This window comes from Salvelinus sp. IW2-2015, linkage group LG23 (assembly GCF_002910315.2).
Source record: "Salvelinus sp. IW2-2015 linkage group LG23, ASM291031v2, whole genome shotgun sequence".
In the NCBI taxonomy this organism is placed as follows: Eukaryota; Metazoa; Chordata; class Actinopteri; order Salmoniformes; family Salmonidae; genus Salvelinus; species Salvelinus sp. IW2-2015.
This window is the reverse complement of record NC_036863.1, coordinates 19,969,868-19,993,607: the sequence shown is the minus strand read 5'-3', so window position 1 is coordinate 19,993,607 and position 23,740 is coordinate 19,969,868. Positions and strand designations below refer to the sequence as shown.

Sequence of the window (23,740 nt, the reverse complement as noted above, 5' to 3'; positions counted from 1 at the left end):
AAAAACACCTAAAGTTGTCTTACAAAAGTAGTTTGAAATGTTTTGGCAAAGTTTACAGGTAACTTTTGAGATATTTTGTAGTCACGTTTCGAAAGTTGGAACCGGTGTTTTTCTGGATCAAAAGCGCCAAATATATTGACATTTTGGATATATATCGACGGAATTAATCGAACAAAAGGACCATTTGTGATGTTTATGGGACATATTGGAGTGCCAACAACAGAAGCTCGTCAAAGGTAAGGCATGAATTATATTTTTATTTCTGCGTTTTGTGTCGCGACTGCAGGGTTGAAATATGCTTCTCTCTCTTTGTTTATTCTGTTGCTATCCTCAGAAAATAGCATAGTTTGCTTTCGCCGAAAACCCTATTTGAATTCTGATGTGTTGGCTGGATTCACAACTAGTGTAGCTTTAATTTGGTATCTTTCATGTGTGATTTAATGAAAGTTAGATTTTTATAGTAATTTACTTGAATTTGGCACTCTGCATTTTCTCTGGCTTTTGGCCAAGTGGGACATTYTCTCTGGCTTTTGGCCAAGTGGGACTGATCACACAGTCTTCCGGAACAGCTGGTGCTCTCATGCATGTTTCAGTGTTATTTGCCTCGAAGCGAGCATAGCAGTAGTTTAGCTTGTCTGGTAGGCTCGTGTCACTGGGCAGCTCTCGGCTGTGCTTCCCTTTGTAGTCTGTAATGGTTTGCAAGCCCTGCCACATCCGACGAGCATCGGAGCCAGTGTAGTACGGTGTAGTTCATTGCAAAACAGTGTGTTTCAATCAATTATTTGGTGACATGAAGATATTTAGTATAGTTTTATCTGATTATTTTTATGAAATTCACTGAGCAGGATGGTCCTCCCCTTCCTCCTCTGAGGAGCCTCCGCTGTACTGTAGACAGGGGTAAAGTGACTAGGCAACAGGATAGATAATAGACAGTAGCAGCAGTGTGTGTGTGTGTGTGTCGTCAGTATGCATGTGTGCGCATGTTATGTGTGTGCATGTAACGGCTGTTGGAAGGAGAGGACAACCATATTTATTTAATGAACACTGAAATAACAAAAATAACAAAGAGAACGACCGAAACAGTTCTGGCTGGTGCAGACACACAACAGAAAACAACTACCCACAAAACACAGGTGGGATGAGGCTACCTAAGTATGGTTCTCAATCAGAGACAACGATAGACAGCTGCCTCTGATTGAGAACCACACTCGGCCAAACACATAGAAATATAAAACATAGAACAAAAACATAGAATGCCCACCCCAAATCATGCCCTGACCAAACCAAAATAGAGACATAAAAAAGGAACTAAGGTCAGGGCGTGACAGTGCAAGAGAGTTAGTGTAAAGAAGGGTTAATGCAGGTAGTCCTGGTAGCCATTTGGTTAGCTATTTAGCAGTCTTGTTAAGTAGTCTTATGACTTGGGGGTAGAAACTGTTCAGGGTCCTGTTAGTTCCAGACTTGGTGCACTGGTACCACTTGCCATGCGGTAGCAGAGTCTATGGCTTGGGTGGCTGTAGTTTTTGACAATTTTTGGTGGCCTTCCTCTGACAAAGCCTGTTATAGAGGTCTTGGCAGGCAAGTAGCTCTGCCCCAGTGATGTACTGGGGCATACTCACCACCCTCTGTAGCACCTTGCGGTCGGGTGCCTTGCAGTTGCCGTAACAACCGGTGATGCAGCCAGTCAAGATGCTCTCAATGGTGCAGCTGTAGACATTTTTGAGGATCTGAGGGCCCATGCCAAATCTTTTCAGCCTCCTGAGTGGGAAGAGGCGCTGTCGTGCCCTCTTTACAACTGTGTGGGTGTGTGTGGACCATGTTAATTCCTTAGTGATGTGGACACAGAGGAACTTAAAGCATTCGACCCTCTCCACTACAGCCCCATCGATGTGGATGGAGGCGTGCTAGCCCCTCTGTTTCCTGTAGTCCACGATCAGCTCCTTTGTCTACTTAATCTACTGATACTGTATGTAGGAATTATATTTCTTACAAGATTGGAAACATAGCCATGGAGAGAGGATTGGGAATTGACAATATCCTTGTGGTTGATCAAGACAATGCCAGGCCTATGCTTAGAATGATCTTCATGAACTGCAGTGTTTTTTTTTTTTGTTTAAAAAAATAAAAATTATCCCCTTTTCTCCCCAATTTTCGTGGTATCCAATCGCTAGTAATTACTATCTTGTCTCATCGCTACAACTCCCGTACGGGCTCGGGAGAGACGAAGGTCGAAAGCCACGCGTCCTCCGAAGCACAACCCAACCAAGCCGCACTGCTTCTTAACACAGCGCGCCTCCAACCCGGAAGCCAGCCGCACCAATGTGTCGGAGGAAACACCGTGCACCTGGCCCCCTTGGTTAGCGCGCACTGCGCCCGGCCCGCCACAGGAGTCGCTGGAGCGCGATGAGACAAGGATATCCCTACCGGCCAAACCCTCCCTAACCCGGACGACGCTAGCCCAATTGTGCGTCGCCCCAYGGACCTCCCGGTCGCGGCCGGCTGCGACAGAGCCTGGGCGCGAACCCAGAGACTCTGGTGGCGCAGCTAGCACTGCGATGCAGTGCCCTAGACCACTGCGCCACCCGGGAGGCCCATGAACTGCAGTGTTTTGTGTACATGACAGCAACTAAACTTCCTAAAAACAAATTGTGTATACAATTGGATTTGTGAAATTTTCARTTGGATTTAAGTTTAAAATAACAGTGTAAACACATTTTAAAACTGTTGATAAAGTCGTCACATTCCCTTCTCTGTCTCTTGGCATCCCACCTCAGGTCTTGCGATGTTCCATGATTCCCAATCTCAGCACACACCACACCTTCCTAATGAGCTGAGAACAAGGTGATGAATTAGACCACCTTCACACTGATGTCACATTCATTACTCAGAGAACTGGAGCTAAAAACACAACTGTTAGGCCAGAAATGTTCTTTCCACTTATTAATAAGCACATCCACATGGCACAATCAATGTATAATATATAATAAAATATATAATATATTCCATTTAGCTTTTATCCAAAGCAACTTTAGCAGATGCTTTTATCCGTGGCGGGTGTCTCTGTCGGGCACTGGAGCAGGGCAGAGTGGCGGTGCAGTCTGAACACATGGCAGATGCCAAGTGTCAGCCTGACAGAGAAGGACACTTTGGCCAGGAGTTGGTAGAATTGGAAAAGGAGAAGGGAAGGGTTTTTTCTCTGGCAAAGAGAGAAGATAAATGGTCAGGGAGGTTGCCAGGAAAGCTTCACGTCTCTCTCTTTCACTCTTCCTCTATCTATCTATCTTTCTTTCTGTCTTTTTCTCTGTCTTTTTCTCCATCTCTCACCTCTCTCACCCTATTCTCTCCCTCTTTCCAGCCCATATGTCATCTGAGCAACGGGAGGTTGCTGTCTATCCATCCTGTGTCACCTTGGCAATGTGCTTCTGCTTTGACTGGCTCACTTCATAATGTCCCAACCACTACATGAACCCTCTCTCTCTACAAACAACACAGTATGGGACAACACAGTGCGTGTTTGTTTTCTCTTTTGTGGTAGTCTGGCTTAGGAAATGTGTCTTCTTATGCGAAACCAAGCCTGTCTTTTCTGATGTTCCCTACTATTGGAATTGCATTATTGCACATTGATGCACCATGAATTGGTATGGATGGATAGAAAGGACAAAGATGTGAGTCTTACCTGTTTCTGCCAACTTGAGAGTTAATCTAGTATCTCTAACTTGAAGCAACATGCTACACTGTATTACTTACTTACCTATATCTCTTTCTTTTTTTCTCTCCTTACAGTGTATGAACTGCACTGGCTATGCTGATATGAATGATAGACTGAGTATGCTTGAATCCAAGGTAATCTTGCAGCAACCAAACCTGTCATTAAAACAGTATTACATACAGTACATGAATGTACACGGTCCCGTGTGGCTCAGTTGGTAGAGCATGGCGCTTGCAACGCCAGGGTTGTGGGTTCATTCCCCACGGGGGGACCAGGATGAATATGTATGAACTTTCCAATTTGTAAGTCGCTCTGGATAAGAGCGTCTGCTAAATGACTTAAATGTAATGTAAATGTAATGTAATGAGACCTGATATTCTCAAAAATCTAGCTCCTATCTCAGCAGGACTGAACACTAATCTTCCTTCATTTTGTGTCAGATTGTGTTGCTGGAGGAGGTGGGACCACCACCTCTCCTATTCAGATACTCCCCAGATGGGTCATCAGATAACGAGGTGGGACTGGGAGCACCCAAACCCACCCCCATCACTCCCCCCGCAATCGGACTACCAGGTGAGGCGCTTTACAGCAGGACCTCACTGAACCTCCGATGGTTAACTATTCACTTTTCTTCCTCTATAGTTTTATATGGCAACTGTTTGATTCTGTTGTGTTATCGATTTTCAGAAAAGTGCACCAAATGTTTAAAGAAGTGTCTGAATCGGGTAAAATTCTGACTGAGTTGTTAAATCGTTTGTTTTCCAAGGAGCCAGAGGCCTCCCAGGGCCAGCTGGACCCCCAGGTGTGGCGGGACCCCCTGGACTCACTGGAGAGACAAGCCTAGCAGGGAAACCTGGACCCATGGGACCCAGAGGTATAAGTCTTCCCCCCACCTCTGTATCTCACCCATACACTATCACTTGGGGCTCCCGAGTGGCGCAGCGGTCTAATGCACTGCCGGCGTCACTACAGTCCCTGGTTCGCATCCAGGCTGAATCACATCCGGCCGTGATTGGGAGTCCCATAGGGCGGCGCACAATTGGCCCAGCGTTGTCCGGTTTTGACCGGGGTAGGCCGTCATTGTAAATAAGGATTTGTTCTTAACTGACTTGCCTAGTTAAATAAACCTTTCTGGACTACCCATCCTGGATCCGGGATCATTCTCAGAAACGCTGACTAGCATATCCTAGCCTAGCGCCACAGGGATATAATATAATATAATTTCATGAAATCACAAGTCCAATACAGCAAATGAAAGATAAACATCTTGTGAATCCAGCCAACATGTCCGATTTTTAAAATGTTTTACAGCGAAAACACAACATATATTTATGTTAGCTCATAAATATATGTAGCACAAAAATATATGTTTTGGGCTATTGTGGTAATAGCCCAAAACACAACGCCATTTTTCACCGTAAAGATAGCTTTCACAAAACCCACAAATAGAGATAAAATTAATCACTRACCTTTGAACAACTTCATCAGATGACAGTCTTATGWCATCATGTTATACAATACATTTATGTTTTGTTCGAAAATGTGCATATTTATAGCTACAAATCGTGGTTTTACATTGGCGCCATGGTCAGAAATGGCTCCAAAACAGCCAGAATAATTACAGAGAGCAACGTGAAATACAGAAATACTTATCATATAACATTTATGAAAAATACATGTTGTACATATAATTAAAGATTCACTGGTTCTTAATGCAACCGCTGTGTTAGATTTTAAAAAATAACTTTAGTAAAAAGCACAGCATGCAATAATCTGAGACAGCGCTCAGCCATTCTCCGCCATGTTGGAGTCAACAGAGTCAACAAAAATACGAAATAACATCATAAATATTCCCTTACCTTTGATGAACTTTCATCAGAATGCAGTGCCAGGAATCCTAGTTCCACAATAAATCGTTGTTTTGTTTTAGAATGTCCATTTCTTCTGTCGAATTAGCAACTTTGGCTAGCATGTGTAGCTCACGTGTCCATGAAGATTTGACGCATTGAACGAAAACTTCTAAATGTGATAATAAAAGTCKAATAAACTGGTCAAACTCAGTTGAGAATCAATCTTCAGGATGTTTTTCTCATATATATCCAATAACGTCCCAGACGGAGCATTTCTTCGTGTCATTGCAGACAAAGATATGACATACCCAGGTGCGTTGCCAAGTACTGCCAATATGGCTGACCTGTCACTCCAAAAGCTCTCATTCGGTCCCACATCAAGCTAGACACCTCATTCCACGTTCTACTGCCTGTTGACATCTAGTGGAAGGCGTATGAAGTGCATACAGATCCATAAATACAAGGCAATTGAATAGGCGATGCCTTTCACAGAGACCCATTTCAGAATTTTCACTTCCTGTTTGGAAGTTTGCCTGCCAAATGAGTTCTGTTTTACTCACAGATATAATTCAAACAGTTTTAGAAACTTCAGAGTGGTTYCTATCCAATAGTAATAATAATATGCATATCATATGATCTAGGACAGAGTACGAGGCCRTTTAATTTGGGCACCAWTTTATCCAAAAGTGAAAAGGGCGCCCCCTATTTCCAAGAGGTTAAATAAAGGTTCAATCAAATATAAAGGTACAAATCAGTTTGACACTTGCACATGTGCATGTTCACACATTAGATGTGTATGGTATGTGTAAGGACAGTGTTGTGTTGAGGCTGACTGTGCTCTGGTTCCCACAGGGCCCCAGGGCCAGCGAGGAGCCCAAGGGGAGAGAGGTGTACCTGGGCCAGCGGGGCCTCTGGGGCCAGCCTCTTCCTTCTCTCACAGAGGAGACGTGTTTGGTCTGAGGGAGCTGGGCCAGTGTGAGTATCCCTGCTACACCAATTAATTTAAGTCAAGAACTACAGAAAGAAATTTAAGCCGTAGGCCATATAGGGATACCACATTCATTAATATGATTGATTTTTCATTCTGAAAGTGTTTCAGGAGTCTCGTGTGATTTTTGACCTCTTTCTTGCCATTGACAGTTTGACATCTAGGACATTTTGGAATATCCATTATTTCAGATGTAGAGTTCTCCTCCTGTGTCTCCCTAATCTGCCGCCACTCCCCCAGTGCTCTCTCCCTCCCTCTCTTTCTCTGTGTGGGTGTATCTGATTGTGTGAGTGGAGACAGGTATGCTGGAGTCAGAGCAGATCCCCACCAGCTGCAACCTGTTACATAATCAAGACCTCTACAAATACTCAGCCCTGCCACTTCCACACTGCCAGATCGTAGACTCTGCTCAGTCAGTCTACATTTCAAGCCATTTGTTCCTGCATAGATCTTGTTATTCCTGTAGTGCCTGTTTTCCCTAGCCTGACACTGCTTTTCTCTCTGCTACAGWTCCGTCCTCTTTGACTCTGGTCCCTGTCGCCAGTCCCTCGTCTCGTCAGGCCTGCTTCCCTGCCCTGGACCCCCGCTCTACTGCTTCMTTGGATTCCGCTATGGACCTGCTTACCCTGCCCCTACTCCCCTTGCCCCAGCTGCAGCCTCAGTTCCTCGTTCCCTGCTACCTGCCCGAGCTCCCCCTGGCCTGCACCCCATCTCCCCCCCCGCTTTTCAATAAATACATTGGTTACCTTATCCCTGTCTCCTCGTCTGAGTCTGCACTTGGGTTCACCTGCTCCACCCCGCGAAACAGTACGTTCTGGCCAGTTGGTGTCCAGGGATGAGGCTGATGGACTCGATGAGCTCATCTCTCTCGCAATCCGCATCGACAACCGTTTCCGTGAGCGTCGGAAGGAGAGGGCAGGTAAGGTTGCATGCCCCATAACAACATCTGCTTCCTTGCCTTGTTCTACTTCCCCGACTGCCTCCCTTCCCAAGTCTCTTCCAGAACCTGAACACATGCAGCTCGGCCGGGCCCGTCTCTCTCCAGAGGAGAGGCAGCTGCGAATCAGCACTTGGAGCTGCCTATACTGTGGCCAGGTTGGTCACTTTGTCTCCACTTGTTCCCTGCGTCCAGCAAAAGAGGTGGCTCGGCAGTAGTGGGGAATATACTGTTGAGCCAAATCATCATGCCCATCTCCCCCCAGACCCCTGCTTAATGGCACCCTCGTGTGGCAGAGCCAGGCCTTTCCTCAGCCTGCTCTCATGGACTCGGGCGCCGACGAGAGTTTCCAGGACCGTGGTGTCGTTACCCAGTTGGGCCTGGGCACTGTTCCACTCGATTCACCCCTCGATACCAACGCTCACAATGGACAGCACCTCACCCATGTCTGGGAGAGAACCGTCCCTGTCATCCTGGAAACCACCAGGAAAGGATTAGTTTCCACATAATAGACTGCCCTCAATCTCCCCTGATTCTTGGCCATCCATGGTTAAAGCTACACAACCCTCAGATCGACTGGATCACCAGAATGGTAACCACTTGGAGTTCATTTTGTCACTCTAATTGTTTACTTGCTGCCCTTGCCACTGCCTAGTCTGTGCCCCAGTCCATTCCAGAACCTCCGGACCTGTCAACAGTTCCTCCCGAGTATCACGATYTAGCTCTTGTTTTCAGCAAGCACCACACCCTGTCGCTGCCTCCTCATTGGCCATACGACTGCCCCATTGACCTCCTGCCTGGAGCTCCTCTCCCCAGTAGCCGGTTGTATAACCTCTATCGCCCCGAGCAYGAGGCTATGGACTGGTTCCCTGGCTGCAGGACTTATAAGGCCTTCATCCTCTCCGGTAGGTGCTGTTTTTTTCTTTGTAAATAAAAAGGATGGGTTACTGAAGCCGTGCATAGACTTCCGTGGGCTGAATAATATCACAGTGAAGAACAAGTATCCTTTGCCACTCATCAGTTCTGCTTTTGCCCCCCTCCATGGTTCCACAGGGTTCATCAATCTCAACCTCTGGAATGCCTACCATCTTGTCCACATCAGAGAGGGGGACGAGTGGAAATCTGCGTTTAACACACCAGTTGGCCACTGAGTATTTGGTCATGCCTTTTGGTCTTACTAACGCCCCTGCTGTTTCCCAGAACCTAGTCAATGATGTGCTGAGGGATGTGATTGGACGCTTCATTTTGGCAATTTGGTTGACATTCAGATTTTTTCTAAGGACCCAGAGGCTCACCAGCAACACGTTCTCTAATGGCTGTGGGAGAATAAGCTTTTTGTTAAAGCTGAAAAATGTGTGTTCCATGCTTCCTCTGTCTTTCCTGGGTTATAGTATTGCACAGGGACAGTTACGTATGGACCCTGCCAAACTCATGGCAGTCACAGAGTGGCCTGCGCCCTCAAACCTGAAGCAGCTACAGCGTTTCCTGGGGTTTGACAATTTTTACAGACGTTTCATCCGCAACTACAGCCGTCTGGCAGCACCTCTCACCACCTCCACTCCGTTCCACTGGACCCCTGAGGCAGAGGCAGCGTTCCTGGAATTCTAACGTCGCTTCACTTCCGCTCCGGTCCTCACTCAGCCAGACCYAGAACTCCAGTTCATCGTGGAGGTGGACGCCTCCAACACCAGGGTAGGTGCTGTTCTGTCTCAACGTTGCCCCTCTGATCAGAAGCTCCACCCATGTGCATTCGCTTCCCATAAGTTCTCACCTGCAGAGAATAATTTTGACATCGGTAACCGTGAACTCCTGGCAGTTAAGCTGGCTCTTTAGTTATGGCGTTACTGGCTGGAGGGCTCTGTACTCCCCTTCATCGTGTGGACAGACCACAAAAACCTGTCCTACATCCAGACTGCCAAATGTCTGAGCTCCCAGCAAGCCAGGTGTGCCTTKTTCTTCGGTAGATTCAATTTCACACTCACTTATCTCCCCGGTTCTAGGAATACCAAGCCTGACGCCCTCTCCCATCAGTTCACCGCCGACCACACTGGTTCCGAGCCAGATTCCATTGTGCCATCCACCTGCATCGTTGCCTCCGTCTCCTGGGAGATCGAGTCCCATATCCGCCAGGCTCAGCAAAACCAGCCTGACCCGGGTAACGGTCCTAGAAATGCTCCGTTTGTTCCTGATTCTGTTCGCTCTGATCTTCAGTGGACCCATTCTACCCATCTCACTTGTCACCCTGGTATGAACCGGACCCTTGCCTTCCTGCGCCAGCGCTTTTGGTGGCCCACCGTGGAGAGGGATGCCCAGGAGTTTGTCTCAACCTGCTGGGTCTATGCCCGGAACAAAACCTCCACTAGACCCACTTCCGGTCTGCTTCACCCCCTTCCCATACCCAGTCGCCCCTGGTCACACATAGCTCTGGACTTCGTCACTGGCCTTCCCCCATTAAACGGTAACTCACTCATCCTCACCATTATTGACAGAATCTCCAAAGCGGCTCACTTCATTCCCCTCTCCGAGCTCCTGTCCTCCAGGGAAACTGTGGACCTGCTGGTATCCCATGTGTTTCATCTGCATGGCATTCCCACTGACATCGTTTCCGACAGGGGACCCCAGTTTACATCCCAGGTATGGAGATCCTTCTGTTCAGCTCTTGGTATCAATGTCAGTCTTCTGGATATCACCCCCAGACCAACGGCCAGACCAATGGCCAGACCGAATGGGCCAACCAGGAGATGTAGACTGCCCTATGCTGCATGACTTCTGCTAACCCTTCTTCCTGGAGTGCCCAGCTACCCTGGGTTGAATATGCCCACAACACCCTCACCAACGCCTCATCAGGTATGTCACCTTTCGAGTGTGCTCTGGGTTACCAACCTCCCTTGTTCCCCGCCCAAGAGGATGCGGTTCCCTCTGTCCATGACCAGATGTGGCATTGTCATCATACCTGGAGGAAGGCCCGGSCTGCTCTTCTCTGTGCCTCCGCCAGGACCCAGTCCCAAGCCAACCGTCGCCGTGMCTCAGCTCCAGTCTACACAACAGGCCAAAAGGTATGGCTCTCTTCTTGGGACCTGCCGTTGAAAGTGGCATCGAATAAACTTTCCCCCCGATTCATTGGTCCCTTTGAGATTGACCGTGTCATTAACCCCTCTGCGGTGCGCCTGAAACTCTCAGGATCCATCCTACCTTCCATGTATCCCTGATTTAAACCTGTCTGCTCCAGTCTCCTCCTGCAGCACCTCCTCCACCCCATCGGCTCATCAATGACCATCCTGCCTATACCGTCCGGCAGCTTCTGTACGTGCGACGTCGGGGTTGCGGCTGGCAGTACCTGGTGGACTGTGAGGGATACGGGCCTGAGGAGCGCTGCTGGGTGCCCCGCCGTCACATTCTGGACCATTCACTCTTACGGGATTTCCATACCTTACACCCAGATAAGCCTGGTCGGGCGTAGGGGGGGTGCTGTTACATCTGCCACTCCCTAACCTGCCGCCACTCCSCAGTGCTCGCTCCCTCTCTCTCTCTGTGTGGGTGTATCTGATTGTGTGAGTGGAGACAGGTATGCTGGAGTCAGAGCAGATCCCCACCAGCTGCAACCTGTTCCATAATCAAGACCTCTACAAATACTCAGCCTTGCCACTTCCAAGCTGCCAGATCGTAGCCTCTGCTCAGTCAGTCTACATTTCAAGCCGTTTGTTCTTGTTTTCCCTAGCGTGATGCTGCTTTTCTCTCTGCTACAGTTCCATCCGCTCTGACTCTGTTCCCTGTTCCCTGTCGCCAGTCCCTCATCTCGTCTGTCCTGCTTCCCTGCCCTGGACCCTCACTATACTGCTTCCTTGGATTCCGCTCTGGACCTGCTTACCCTGCCCCTACTCCCCTTGCCGCAGCCTCAGTTCCTGCTACCCCTGGCCTGCACCCCATCTCCCCCACCTTTCAATAAATACCTTGGTTACCTTATCCCTGTCTCCTCGTCTGAGTCCACCCCGCGTAACATCAGGGCCATCTGCCACACATATTGTATATCTGGAGACCTTGTTTCAATAGTAAATTACTGATAGCGATCAATTGATAATATTGGGAGACATTACTCTCCCACCTATTTCCACAAGCCTCTTATACCTGGGGAACATTTTATGGAAGAAAGAAAAATATGTCATGACACCGTTAAAGCCAATTGACATGCAAAGTGTAGTCTCACCAGGTGTCCCATTGGCCCATATCTGGGAAGTCCATCAGTGGAACAGCCCTCTCTATGCCTGTTAAAATGCTCTTCCTACACGAAGAACCCTCAATGGACAACAGGCAACCGGTCTGCCAAGAGCTATAATATATACTGAGCCCTCACAACACCATGGAAAAAGTAATCTAGGTTTTATCATGTAGGTTTTATTGGATCCAAATACCCGATAATGTCTCCATTGCAAAAATACATATCTTATCAGTCAATAGTGAGTCCCCATAAACCATAAAGTTGATAATGATGGTTCAGACAGATTTCAGTTGACTGCTGTATGGATGTCATGTGTTTTGAAGGACTCTGTTGCTGTATATGACAAAACTGAAACGCTGAATTGTTTCAATGAGCACTTTGTATCATCTGGTAGGCTGTTTGAACCAGTGTCCTCTGTCTCTGTACAACCCTGTGTGTATGAACCAGTGAGAGCTGGTCAAACTTTTAGCTTTTTGCCTTTCTCAGTGCAGGTGGTACATAAAGCCCTGAAATCCTTAGATCAGAGAAAGCCTGCAGGTCCTGATCTTTTGGATCCCTGCTTTTTAAATCTGGCAGCTGATTTCATAGCTGAACCACTTACATATCTGTTCAATCTATCCCTGGAATGTAATGAAATTCCGAAAATCTGGAAATCGGCATTTGTCCTACCATTTTTAAAAGGGGGAGATCCAACTCTTTTAAATAATTATAGGCCAATCTCAAAGCTGTCACCCCTAGTGAAAATACTTGAAACCCTTGTGAGTGAACAGCTAAAATAGTTTTTATTTACTAACTCTATTTTATCAATGTACCAATCGGGCTTCAGGAAGAAGCATAACACAATTACAGCAGCCATGAAGGTTTTAAATGATATCACTGAAGCCCTTGATAAAAAACAGCACTGTGTCTCACTTTTTATTGATCTCTCTAAGGCTTTTGATACAGTTGATCATGCTATACAAAGGCAGAGATTGTCGAGTGTAGGTTTTTCAGAGCGTGCAGTTGCATGGTTTKCTAACTATCTGTCTGATAGAACTCAGTGCACTCAATTTGATGGGCTTATGTCTGTTAAATTGTCTGTCTTTAATGGTGTGCCCCAAGGCTCTGTACTTGGTCCTCTCTTATTCACTATTTATATAAATGATTTAGACATAAATGTCAAATGCGCAACTTCATTTTTATGCTGATGATACTGTTATTTACTGTTGTGCCTCGTTTCTTACAAAAGCTTTCCAGAACTTGCAAACTGCTTTTTATACTGTTCAACATACCTTGTGTCAATTGAAGCTTATCCTCARTACTGACAAAACTAAACTAATGGTGTTTTCTAAAGCAAGAAATAGACCTCTGAACCTTTCATCTATTACTACCTGTCAGGGCAAGGAGATTGAGGTTGTAACCTCATATAAATATCTTGGAATTTTAATTGATGACGGCCTCTCTTTTAAATTGCATATTCAACAACTTCAAAAATTGAAGCTGAAATTGGGATTTTATTTTAGGAATAATAATAATAATAATTATATATAATTATAATTATAAATAATGTTTTTCTATTGAAGACAGAAGGAGGCTAGTATCAGCTACATTTATGCCTTTACTAGACTATGGGGATATTTTATATATGAATGCTTCCGCTCAGTGTTTGAGATAAATTGACACCCTTTACCATGGCACTTTGAGATTTATTTTAAACTGCAAAACCCTTACGCACCACTGCACTTTGTATACCAGGGTTGGCTGGCCTTCTCTAGTCACTCGTAGGCTCAGTCACTGGTATACTTTTATTTATAAAGCCATTTTGGGTTTACTACCTTTTTATTTGGGCATTTTTATTGTTCAGAAATGTGGTGGGTACTCTCTTCGTTCGCTGGACTTTATCCTGCTAACTGTTCCAAATGTCCGAACTGAATTTGGTAAAAGGGCTTTTATGTAMTCTGCGCCATCGTCTTGGAATGCCTTACAAAATACTTTTAAACTGGAAGAACTTATCCCGATTGGTATTTTTAAATCACTGATGAATGATCTTGAGACTGATTCCCTGACCTGTCAATGTTTTTAATTTGCTGTTTTTGATTTTGTTATACTCTTGTGAATTCTATGGTTTTTACTAGATTACTTGTAGTTTTTCATGTTGTTTGTCTGTCATGCCTATCTTGGCCAGGACGCTCTTGAAAAAGAGATTTTAAATCTCAATGAGCCCTTCCTGGTTAAATAAAGGTTAAATAAATAAAATAAAAAATGGATGACTAGAATGTTCCTATAATGCTGGAGTGGCATATCACCTTCTTCCTGTAGTACTATTATCTGTGAGACATGTGAAGTCTAATAGTGATTAATGGTTCTAACCGGAAATAAATATGCATACTAGGGGAGGAGGGCAGTCAGTGGTAGTAATGTATGAGTGTTTGAGAGACAATGACCTCATATGAAACGAAACATATAGAATATGTAGGCCTTATTAATTCATGCTGTAACATTTAATAGAGGACTTTGGCTAAAATCTATGAACTGTAAAATTGTAAGTTGTAGAAGTCTATATACATGTTCCATTGATCTCCATCTGAGGCATTTCCCAGTTTTGACCAGCAGAGGGCAAAATGCTCCCACTCGGATGTCATGGAAAGCTGTATATTATTATTGTGGTGGGCTGTCTTTGTTTAAACCTGGGCTCTGGCTGCAGTCTGCCTGCTGTAAATCAGACCCAATTTGTAACCTGTCAGCACAGCAGCCTGAATCTGGAAACCATGGGCCGCCTCGGAGCCAGAAACTGCTCAATAAACGGCAAGGCGAGGTTCTCAAGTCAAACCTCAATGCTGCAGGTATTTTGAGGTTAGGAGGAGGAGTAGAGAGAGAGAGGCCTGTTTCAGTTGAGTGATGTGTGTGTGTGTGKGKGGGGGGGGACTACTTCAGGAAGTAGTCTAATTTTTAGACAAGTTTATAGTGCACCAGAAATTAGTTCCAGTGGCATTGCTCCCAAGAATATTGGAATTTTCCTCCTGTTGATACCGTCTCTGCAGTGGGATGCTGAACTAGTACCAGAGTTTCTGCTCCCTAACTCAACCAATAACCATGATGGGTGTGGCACTATCTCACAACACACCCACAGTGACAACCAACCAAGACAACCTATCATCTCCAATGTTTGACAATAATTCACAACCCAAAATACCACCAGAGCTACCGTATGTAAATAATGGAAGTACTCTTAACTCAAACTTGAAGATCATACATGTAGTACATACATGTAGTATGTAATTAGAGCACAGTGAGCACCTGTTGCACCTAAGCCATGGCTGTTTTTGTTTTGGGTATAGATGAAGAAGCTGCGCTCCATTCACAGAACAACCAAAGAGCTGTGACCGGTCCCCCAGGCCCCACCGGATCCCCTGGTCCCCCAGGTATAAACACTGACACCCCCGCTGGCATGACCATGAAGTCATAATGATAATAGTGTCATAATGTTAGTTAGGGGAAAATAGAATACTACTTCCCCATTATCAGCTAATCACCAAGTGGGACCTTTAAGTGGATATTGTCAGAATATTTTGGAAAACTATAATCTCCATTTTCCAACTCCTGAGGCCGTCCGGGACCCACAGGGCCTGCTGGAAACCCAGGTACCCCAGGGAGAAACGTATGTATAACATTGGACTTTCATGTACATCCTGCAGCAGAATCCTAATTTGAGACTGTGGTGTCCTAAGTTATAAGATCCCTTGATAAAGATTAGCAAAAAAGACTGTACAAAATAAAAAACACTGAGCTATATTGTATGCAATTTTTTTTTAAACAATTATATTGTTTTATATTAGTACAATTGCTCAGAGAAAGAGATTTTGTTTAACAAGTCATACAAAAATTGTATTGGATCCCCTGTTTTCAATACTCCAGCACCCTTGTGCCCGCCAGTCATGAGCTGCCCTTCAGTCCTGAGCTACCCCTCAGTCCTGAGCTACCTCTCAGTCATGAGCTACCCCTCAGTCCTGAGCTGCCCCTCAGTCCGGAGCTGCCCCTCAGTCCGGAGGAGTTTCCTCAGTCCAGAGGCGCCTCTCAGTCCAGAGGCGCTCCTCAGTCCAGTGGGGCCCTTTATTAGGGTTCCCAGGCCAAGGTCGGCGGCGAGGATCGCCGCTCAAAGGACGCTAAGAAAGCGGACAAAGACAATGGTGGAGTGGGGTCCAGCGCCAGAGCCGCCACCGCGGACAGATGCCCACCCAGACCCTCCCCTATAGGTTCAGGTTTTGCGGCCGGAGTCCGCACCTTGNGGGGTACTGTCACGTTCTGACCTTTATTTCCTTTGTTTTGTCTTTATTTAGTATGGTCAGGGCGTGAGTTGGGGTGTGCAGTCTATGTGTGTATTTCTATGTTTTCCTATTTCTGTGTTTGGCCTGATATGGTTCTCAATCAGAGGCAGGTGTTTGTGTTGTCTCTGATTGGGAACCATATTTAGGTAGCCTGTTTTGTGTTGGGTTTTGTGGGTGGTTGTCTTCAGTCTTCKTGTGTCTGCACCAGACAGAACTGTTTCGTTTTTTTCACATTTGTTGTTTTTGTATTTTGAGTGTTCACTTTTATTAAATCAAGATGAACAATTACCACGCTGCACATTGGTCCTCCGATCCTTCTAATTTCTCCTCCTCAGGCGAGGAGGAAGACGAAAGCCGTTACAACCCTCCCCTGCATGACATGAGCCGCCCTCGCGCTCTCTCCCACCTTAGATAGGTATTACGCACAATAACTTTCTATCTATTAATGCCAAATAATACAATCAGTCCATCCTCAAAACAATAGCTTACTGGGGATTGTTTCAATATGCAGTGTAGTCTACTATCTCTAACTATACAATGCATTTGGAAAGTATTCAGACCCCTTGACTTTTTCCAAATTATGCCACATTACAGCTTTATTCTGTAATTGATTAAATAAAAACATTCCTCATCAATCTACACACAATACCCCATAATACAAAGCAAAAACACGTTTTTGGAAATGTTTGTAAATGTATTAAAACTAAAAAACAGAAATACCTTATTTACATAAGTATTCAGACCCTTTGCTATGAGACTCAAAATTGAGCTCAGGTGCATCCTGTTTCCATTGATCATTCCTGAAATGTTTCTACAACTTGATTGGAGTCCACCTGCGGTAAATGTCTATATAAGGTCCCACAGTTGACAGTGCATGTTAGACTTTGATCTGAAGCCATTCTTGTGATTTTGCTATTGTAAATATTTGTAGGCTTATGTAGCCAAATTGTATCTATTATCGTATGCTATCCATTTATGTTTTTTGTATGCTATTTTAATATATGAGAATTAACCAATGATATCAGGCCACACCCAGCCATGATTACAGACACCTGTGTGTGTCCTTTGACACTATATAAATTAGTCACCCCGCAGTGTTTGTCATTATACCCTGATGAAGACAGCTTGCATCTGAGCTCCTAGAGTGTGCAGCTCTCCTTTAATATTTCAAGAGGAAAAACCAAGCCATGAGGTCGAAGGAATTGTCTGTAGAGCTCAGAGACAGGATTGTGTCGAGGCACAGATCTGGGGAAGGGTACCAAAACCATTATGCAGCATTGAAGGTCCCCAAGAACACAGTTCCCTCCATCATTCTGAAATGGAAGAAGTTTGGAATCACCAAGACTCTTCCTAGAGCTGGCCGCCCGGGCAAACTGAGCAATCGGGAGAGAAGGGCCTTGGTCAGGGAGGTGACCAAGGACCCRATGGTCACTCTGACAGAGCTCCAGAGTTCCTCTGTGGAGATGGGATAACCTTCCAGAAGGACAACCATCTCTGCAGCACTCCACCAATCAGGCCTTTATGGTAGAGTGGCCAGACGGAAGCCACTCCTCAGTAAAAGGAACATAACAGCCTGATTGGAGTTTGACAAAAGAGCCCTAAAGGACTCAGACCATGAGAAACAAGATTCTCTGGTCTGATGAAACCATTGGCCTTGGCCTGAATGCCAAGTATCACGTCTGGAGGAAACCTGGCACCATCCCTACGGTGAAGCATAGTGGTGGCAGCATCATGCTGTGGGGATGTTTTTCAGCGGCAGGGACTGTGAGACTAGTCAGGATCGTGGGAAAGATGAACGGAGAAAAGTACAGAGAGATCCTTGATGAAAACCTGCTCCAGAGCGCTCAGGACCTCAGACTGGGGCGAAGGTTCACCTTCCAACAGGACAATGACCCTAAACACACAGCCAAGACAATGCAGGAGTGGCTTCGGGACAAGTCTCTGAATGTCCTTGAGTGTCCAAGCCAGAGCCTGGACTTGAACCCGATCGAACATCTCTGGAGAGACCTGAGAATAGCTGTGCAGCGTACCTTCCCATCCAACCTGACAGAGCTTGAAAGGATCTGCAGAGAAGAATGGGAGAAACTCCCCAAATACATGTGTGCCAAACTTGTAGCGTCATACCCAAGAAGACTCGAGGCTGTAATCCCTGCCAAAGGTGCTTCAACAAAGTACTGAGTAAAGGGTCTGAATACTTATATAAATGTGATATTTATGGGGGGGGGGTTTTCAATACATTTGCAAAAAAATCTAAAAACATGTTTTTGCTTTGTCAGTATGGGGTATTGTGTGTAGATTGATGAAAATTGTTTTAAAATGTATCCATTTTAGAATAAGGATTTGGAAAAAGTCAAGGGGTCTGAATACTTACCGAATGCATTGTATAGCCTTCCGTATTTAGCTGCTATTTATCAACTTTGTAATAAAAACTACACATCAAATAGCCTAACAATGAGGGGAAAAAGTAGTCTGAATTTGAACTCAGTAGGTTTTTTCTGGCTAATAGCCTACACAAATGGGCTGCAATATTCAAGGTAAATGAAATCCAACTTGAGGGACTCCCCTGGTCTCCTGAAGTCCTTCTTGCTGCTTCTTTCTCTCTGTCTCTTTTTCTCTTTCTTTCTCTTGGAAGACTGTTTTCTATACTAAGTATTGCCAACCCCAACGTGGTCAGAGCATTTCATATTATTCTGTACGTAAAGCCACGACACTCCATTTAGTGTGTTATGTTACGTTTCTTATGGTATGCATTAATTTGTGGATGTCCATCGTCCATTATATAAGATATATTACGAATTACAATTCATTTGGTATGTTACAAATTACAATTCATATATGTTATGAATTACAATTTGTACATTATGTTACGAATTTCAATTCGTACAATATGTTACGGAATTTGCAAATCGTACAATATGTTAYGAATTTGCAAAACTTATGACATGTTACGAGTTCTAATTTGTTGTGGCTAACGTTAGTTAGGTGGATAGGTTGCTAACGCTAACGTTAGCTAGTTGGCTAACATTAGCTAGGCTCGGGGTTAGGGTTAGGGGTTAGGGTTAAGGTTAGGAGTTAGGTTAAAGTGTTATGCTTAGGGTTGGGGGAAGGGTTAGCTAAAAGGGTTAGGGTTAGGGGGAAGGGTTAGATAACATGCTAAGTTATTGCAAAGTAGCTAAAAAGTAGTTGCTAAAATGCTAAAGTTGTCTGTAATGAGATGTAATGTAACACGCAACCTTTGGGTTGCTAGACGTTCGCATTATACGCCCACCCATCCACTCCGACCAACCACCTTCCTTTCGTTTTTGCCTTAAGTGACCTAGTATCTTATATAACCAAACATAACATATCATACTAATTTCAGGGTCTCGGATTTACATTTATGTTACGGCTAGTCAACCCAGACTTTCCTGAGACATTGTGCAATATACACTGAGTGTAAAAAACATTAGGAACACCTTCCTAATATTGAGTTGCAACCCCTTTGCCCTCAGAACAGCCTCAATTCGTCAGGGCATGGACTCTACAAGGTGTCGAAAGCATTCCACAGGGATGCTGGTTGTGTCAAATTGGCTGGATGTCATTTGGGTGGTAGACCATTCTTTATACACACGGGAAACTGTTGAGCGTGAAAAACCCAGCAGCGYTGCAGTTCTTGACACACTTAAACCAGTGCGCCTGGCACCTACTATCATACCCCGTTCAAAGGCACTAAAATATATTTTTTGCCCATTCACCCTCTGAATGGCACACATACACAATCCATGTCTCAATTGCCTCAAGGCTTAAAAATCTTTCTTTAACCTGTCTCCTCCCCTTCATCTAAATGGATGTAAGTGGATTTAACAGGTGACATTAATAAGGGATCATAGCTTTCACCTGGATTCACCTGGACAATCTATGTCATGGAAAGAGCAGGTGTTCATAATGTTTTGTACACTAAGTGTATGTCCATTGCGCTGCACACAATTTAAACTTAGTCTTGTATGAAGCATGCCAAGATATACCAGCGATAATCGAATATTGCAACTAAAACTCAACTCAATATTGCACCTAAAATAACTAAATAACTACCTATGAAAAATGTGTCTCTCGGTTTTGAACACCTGAATAAGCTCCACTAATTGCACTGGTGCCATTGTAGCCTTGACCACGGAATTTGTTCACCGACATCCCCTTACTTTAAATCAATTAATGTTTAGATTATTTTTAAGGCCCGAATCACTTTTTCAGTCACATTCCTGAAGCCCAAGAAATAAACTCTTAGCTTCCTAGTACATATGGAAATTAGAAAGGTTTATGAATTACTTTTTGGAGGGTTACTGTCACAATGATTTATTAAATAAATAAAAATTGACATCGATGACAGGTGCATGGGCCCCCAGAGCTCATGGGCCCCCCCGCCTTACGGGGGCTGCAGGGATGTCTGGTACGCCAGTGGCTGTAGTATTGAAAACAAAGGATATAATCATTTTGACCACTATCTTTTTTAGATTTTTTTCTTACTTGTTAAGCACAATCTCTTTCTCTGAGCAATTTTATTAGTATTTTATTTATTTAATATATTTTTTTCACCTTTATTTAACCAGGTAGGCTAGTTGAGAACAAGTTCTCATTTGCAACTGCGACCTGGCCAAGATATAGCATAGCAATTCGACACATACAACAACACAGTTACACATGGAATAAACAAAACATACAGTCAATAATACAGTAGAACAAAAGAAAACAAAAAGTCTATATACAGTGAGTGCAAATGAGGTAAGATAAGGGAGTTAAGGCAATAAATAGGCCATGGTGGCGAAGTAAATACAATATAGCAATTAAACACTGGAATGGTAGATGTGCAGAAGATGAATGTGCAAGTAGAGATACTGGGGTGCAAAGGAGCAAGATAAATAAATAAATACAGTATGGGGATCTCATGTTTAACAAAGGATCCAATAATTCCGGAACCCACTGTATGTGTTTGTTATTCTTGTAAATCATACATTGATGTCAATGGGAGAATAGTGCAAGAAATTATATCTCTGTGTTCCAGGCTGGTGTTGGTCCCTCAGGCAAGCCTGGGGATCGTGGGCTTAAAGGAGACTCCGGTGAAAGGGTGAGGTTTGGCTGCCTTTTTAAAGTGACCATCTTGAATAAAGATGACTCTATTTGATGGGAATTCCACACTGAAAGACTCTATGTACAGTCTATACATGAGATGAGTCTACATCACTCATACAACGTCTGTCTCCTCACAGGGACCCCCAGGACTCAGGGGAGGACATGGCCAGCCAGTGAGTACACAGTGAAGATACAAAAGTTGACTGCTTTTAAACATATATACAAATTGTTATCTTTGCCAACCACCTGTGTTTTTTCCATTTGTGTTTCTGTTTTTAGGGTGTACCAGGGCCAAAGGGTGAGCCAGAAGATACCCAGGCTGAGGTGACCCTACACATTCCCTCTATATGATTTAATAGTCCACAGAGACACATTTGCAATACCTCACTCTTATGAAAAAGCAGTCATAATAGGAGCACAGTAGTAGTATTTAGTAGTTATACAGTATACCGTAATTGTACTGTAATAAATGAATTAGACCTTAACATATAGTTCCTGATGGAAGCTGAATTTGAACTTGATAGCTGAACTTGATGTGTTTCTGTCCAGGGGGAGGGGCTGCAGCAGCTGAGAGAGGCGCTGAAGATCCTGGCTGAGAGGGTTCTCATTCTGGAGCACATGATCGGCATTCACTGTGAGAGACACACACCCTTACTCAGAAAACAACAGGGTCCAATTCCAAGCAATCACTGTGTCTATCAGTGACAAGTTATGTTGTATCGGAGAGTCCTGGTTGTGAGATTAAATTGATCTCCCTCTGTCTCCATCCCCAATCCTTTCCTTCCTCTCTCTCTCTCTTTGGTCATTTCTCAGAAAACCCACTAGAATCTGGTTCTGGCCTGGACATCCTRTCAGACCTGGTGCCCATGTTTAAAAACAAAATGGCAGGACCCAAAACCCTGCTCCACTCTCTCACCACAGGAGACAGAAAGCTGATTGGAGAGGAAAGAGTGAGGAGGAGGGGCAATTAGATGGTCCTGCCAAGGGGTGTAGTGGAGCATGGTTTGTATATGAGCAGTGATTGGGTAAGACTTTGAGATAGACGTACCATGTGTTCTCTGGGTCAGAGTGGATGACCAGTCAATACTCATGGAATCACAGAATTCTCTTACTCAGATCCTTGAATTTGGCCTGTTTATAATGTGTGTTTTTTTACATTGACTTTTAGTACTGTTGTCATTATCGTAGTCATGTTATTTAAATGTAATTGTGTAACTTTGGTGCTGGTACTGGCCTCAACATGTGGATATTCTCAATGACATACTCCTGTTGGGAACTGTAGGATGTACCAAGGGTAAAAGGAGATACTATAGCCAGTAGGATAAATATATTAGTTTTTTWAATCTGTATTCAGTAAGAATATCATGTCTGATTTTAGATCATATCTGTACTGTTTGTTTTTTACAAGACTTGAGAAGATTTGTTTTCTGTTTTTGATTGGTTTGAATTTGATTTGAACACAACAGGGAAATAAATTGGTTTTGTTTCGGTTTTATATTTATAGTAATGATTCTGTATCTGATGCAGTAGGGGATATTGTACTGTATCTGCCACTGTTGCATATCATTGGAGCAGATGGACATGCATGTTGATATCAGATTACATCGCCTCACATGGTTTGAGGTAACATTAATTGCTGTAGCACTAGGTAGCGCTTTTGCTTTGCAGTCCTGTTTCAACAAGTAGGCTGGTGTAGCAGGTGAAACTGTTGAATAGCCAACTGTAAAATAAAATTTGACCCGTTGATCTTACTTTTAGCTTCACCTTTTCTTTCTTTCAGTCTGGAGTTATTATTAACTTCAATTTTTGCATTACATAATGTTTTTTATGCGCCTGTTGAAAACCACATTTCTAAATAGGTTGAATAGAATAAACGTGTGTTGGATTGGAGATGGAATGTGGTTGTGTGTTGGATGCTCTCATATGACTGTTTTTATATTGGGTGTGGAGTCCTTGCCAACTCATTTGCAGAGTGTGTAACCAGTTTATTATTGCAGCTCAACTGTTATGTCTTTCCCTACAGCATGTCTCTGACAATTTCATGACTCATTACTTCATATTTGTGTGTTTCGGTTTTTCTTAATCTTTGAGGAGAATGGTTCAGTTTTACAGTACGTTCCCTTTTTTAAAGTAGGTGTTTTTTGTTTTCGTTTGACTTGGCACAGTATTTTGAAAAACTTTATTTTCATAAAATTCACAAATTTTGACTGATTGGGATTTTTGTCTTCGTTGTTTTCTGCACCATTGATATATGGCTCTAGTGTACATATGGAATTGTAAACGTAGCCTATTTTAAGACACATACTGTAAATGAGACGATTTTTGCCTTAACATTTTTTATTTCAAATTGTACCCTATTTTTGAGTAGATATAAATTATGTAAGAACCTGTCTTATGTTGATCTTCAGTATAACTTGTGGTATTTTACATGCACAATGTAATGTACTCTGGCTTGCTGCTCAACTTATTTGAGTCTCGAATTCTTATGAATTTCCATAAATACTGTGAACAGTGATGTAATGTAACACAATGGACAAATGGGACAGAGAGGATGAATCTGAATCAGTCACCAAACTCCTATTATGTAAGGGCAATCTGAAGCATGGTGTTTTATGTGTATCCCTATAGCA

At 44.0% G+C, this 23,740-nt stretch overlaps 1 protein-coding gene across 1 annotated transcript in view; it reads left to right on the top strand.

Moving 5' to 3' along the window:
- col26a1 (collagen, type XXVI, alpha 1) overlaps positions 1-23,322 on the top strand; it is a 54,385-nt gene extending 31,063 nt beyond the window's left edge. Inside the window, exons 4-14 of the mRNA XM_023968193.2 lie at positions 3,782-3,843; positions 4,150-4,282; positions 4,476-4,583; positions 6,412-6,534; positions 15,018-15,101; positions 15,285-15,337; positions 21,043-21,105; positions 21,248-21,283; positions 21,390-21,434; positions 21,660-21,744; positions 21,924-23,322. Of these exons, the coding sequence (XP_023823961.2) occupies positions 3,782-3,843; positions 4,150-4,282; positions 4,476-4,583; positions 6,412-6,534; positions 15,018-15,101; positions 15,285-15,337; positions 21,043-21,105; positions 21,248-21,283; positions 21,390-21,434; positions 21,660-21,744; positions 21,924-21,925 (794 nt within the window). The 3' untranslated portion in view covers positions 21,926-23,322. The remainder of the gene's footprint in view (positions 1-3,781; positions 3,844-4,149; positions 4,283-4,475; positions 4,584-6,411; positions 6,535-15,017; positions 15,102-15,284; positions 15,338-21,042; positions 21,106-21,247; positions 21,284-21,389; positions 21,435-21,659; positions 21,745-21,923) is intronic.
- The last annotated feature ends 418 nt before the right edge of the window (positions 23,323-23,740 follow it).